At 33.5% G+C, this 2,685-nt stretch overlaps 1 protein-coding gene across 1 annotated transcript; it reads right to left on the reverse strand.

The window, feature by feature from the left end:
• Positions 1 to 201: 201 nt before the first annotated feature.
• LOC131028043 (major allergen Pru ar 1-like) lies at positions 202 to 778 on the reverse strand. Its single transcript, XM_057958159.1, has 2 exons — positions 598 to 778; positions 202 to 506 (listed from the first exon to the last, which is right to left on the reverse strand). Exons 1-2 carry the CDS (start codon positions 776 to 778, stop codon positions 202 to 204), a joined length of 486 nt encoding a protein of 161 aa, XP_057814142.1.
• Between the last annotated feature and the right edge of the window lie 1,907 nt (positions 779 to 2,685).

Below are 2,685 nucleotides of genomic sequence, written 5' to 3' on the forward strand. Positions count from 1 at the left end.
TGCTTACAGTGATTACTGACACATTCGGCATTAAGCCTTACACCATCGAGAGAAGAAGCCCTATGTGAAACTAGAACGGTGATACAGTGCATAACGGAGAAGCACTTCATGTATTATTCGGCGAAAACACTTGACGACTCGAAGTAAGCCACATAAACGAAGGAGGTCTACCGCTGACCATTATTGAAGAGGCGAAGTACGTCATGCGTTATATAAAGTGGGGTTAGCGATGACATATGCTTCCATCTTTTTAAACAAAGCGGTGAGCTGGGCTTTCATGGCCTCAAGTTTTCCTTCCTCTTGAGGAACCCCAGGGAGAGTGTCAAAGTTGCAGATATGACTCACAACGCTTCCACCCCCTGCTTTTGGACTCACCTTCAGCGTGAACTGGGCAGATGCCAAATTCTTTCCCAGCTCCCCTCCCTCTATGTCTGTGTAGCTGTATATTAACTTCTCTTCGTCAACAACGTCCACGCGCTCCTTCACATAGCTAAACTCCGTCGCGCCTGTACTAACACTTTCATGTCAATCTCAAAATATCTCCTTTTCAATTAAGAGTTTTTAATGATAACTAAGCAATAGATGTCGTATACATACCAGGGGTGAAGTTGATTTGTTTGATGCTGCCGACCCCGCCCTTGCCCTCGAGAAATTTGACTCCGGCACAAAGCTCTGGTATTTCCCTGGCAATGAGATCATGATCTTTCACCAATGCATTCCACAATCTCTTTGGCGCCACTATAGACTCAGTTTCTATGGTTACTGTTCCAGCCACCATCTTCTCCTATGTCTAGTAATTCGCACTAAATTTCTTATGATTCTTCTTACAGTTTGTGTGTAAGGAGCATGGATCGATAGGTATTTATAGATGTTATAAGTGATAATAGTTGTTTGGTTAATATAAATTTGAAGACGGATATGCTTGGCTGATTTAAGTCGACAAATTTGGGAATCGTACGCGACTCCATTTCTCCGGTTTGATTGATACATTCCTTCACTCACATCTTAGCTTCTAGGTCAAAGATATAATGATTTTAATATGACGATACCAATGTAAGCAAGCAAATCATTTCGATTTCTTATTTGAATCGACTGCCATATATTTATCGTCTCGCCCAACCGAAATCGTGGGTAATGTCACCATTAAATTTGGCATTTAATAATTTTCGAGGCCGTAACATAATTTTTTATGACCAGAGGAATTGATCAGGTCTTAATCGCTAAGATCTTTAATTGCATTATTACATTTCCGAGGGCGTACCATAATTGTGTATGACTAAAATAATTGATAAGTCTTAATCGCTAAGACCTTTAGTTGCAACAAATATTTGATATTAGTCTGTATTCTTCAACCCTAGTCGAAAACAACAGATTTTGTCTTTGTATTCTCCCTCATATTCTGCATTCAAATAGAGTGGCTTATCTTTTGTGCGTAACAAGTATATCCTTGGCTTTGTCTTATATGAGAGTCAGCATGTTCCTTAAGTTTAATACAATTTGATTTCTATAAATTTATAAATTACAAAATTAAGTTTAAATTTATTCAATCGTTTATAAAATAAAATTTGATTTTAAAAAACTAATTAGTACTATGTCATATTTTGCTATTCATAATTATATGTAAATCTGAATTACAAAAGTTTTACTTCTTTTTACGATATTGATTTTAAAATGAATTTGTATTCATGATTTATTATAAGAATATTTTATAAATATTCATACTACATTTTAGGCATTAATTGCATGACTAACATTTATTCTCACATGTTTATTTACTCCATCAAAGGATTAGATGAGGAAAATGTCATCCTACATAGCAAGCTAGTTAAATTTGCTAGAAAACACCACCAAAATCTATTTTGTAGTACAAATGTTTTAATACCATTATAGTTCAAGTTCATGTTGTCCATTTCAATTATTATGTTGTAAACTAGATGAAGTTGTTTGTTATCTAATCCATCCAATTTTAATTTAAAATACATAGTTGACTATCCAAAAATTATGAGAATGACTCAATTTACATTTCAACATTCTTCCAACACATCTAAAAACATGAAATTCTTACATTTCAAAGATATGATAAAAAAAGTGTACACTTATTCATCGACCACAAAAGTTAGTAATCTATTTTCATTTATACTAATTTCTACAAGTTGTTAAACCAATTCCTCCAATAATTTGATCATGGGTAATCCCCCAATCAAGCAAGTTATTGAAAGTTGTTAGTAAACACCATAAACCTCATTTTGCATGTCAAGATATCAACTTGAATATCTAAATGTGGGTTAAATTTTCTTATAACCTTGTAGTTTAACATTGTGTCTTGTTCAACTCAAGTGCCATGTAGTAAAATAGGGTCAATTATGTATCATCCTTTTAAATGAAGCTTGATTTCAGATGATGAAATTGACCCTCTCAAAATTTGGAGTGACCGATGTACATTTCATCATTATTCCAACATGTCCATGTACATACAATTTTAATTATGTTCAAATTATGATAACAATGGTGGGAACCTATATGTTGACTACAAAAATTAGCTCAGCTTATTCCAGAATCTTGATTTCTAGCTGAAAACTACCACATGATCAATTATAGTACTAACTTTAGTTTATTCAACTGTAACGTTTTCCATATTCATATACCATAATTTTAACAAATAAATTAATTTAATTTAATTAATTT

Source organism: Cryptomeria japonica, chromosome 2, assembly GCF_030272615.1.
Source record: "Cryptomeria japonica chromosome 2, Sugi_1.0, whole genome shotgun sequence".
In the NCBI taxonomy this organism is placed as follows: Eukaryota; Viridiplantae; Streptophyta; class Pinopsida; order Cupressales; family Cupressaceae; genus Cryptomeria; species Cryptomeria japonica.

Excerpts from the sequence above, each read along its gene's own strand:
- LOC131028043 (XM_057958159.1), bottom strand. The coding sequence starts at position 778 with ATGGTGGCTGGAACAGTAACCATAGAAACTGAGTCTATAGTGGCGCCA. Across the intron at positions 507-597 it reads ACAAATCAACTTCACCCCTG|GCGCGACGGAGTTTAGCTAT; the intron begins GTATGTATACGA and ends GTGTTAGTACAG.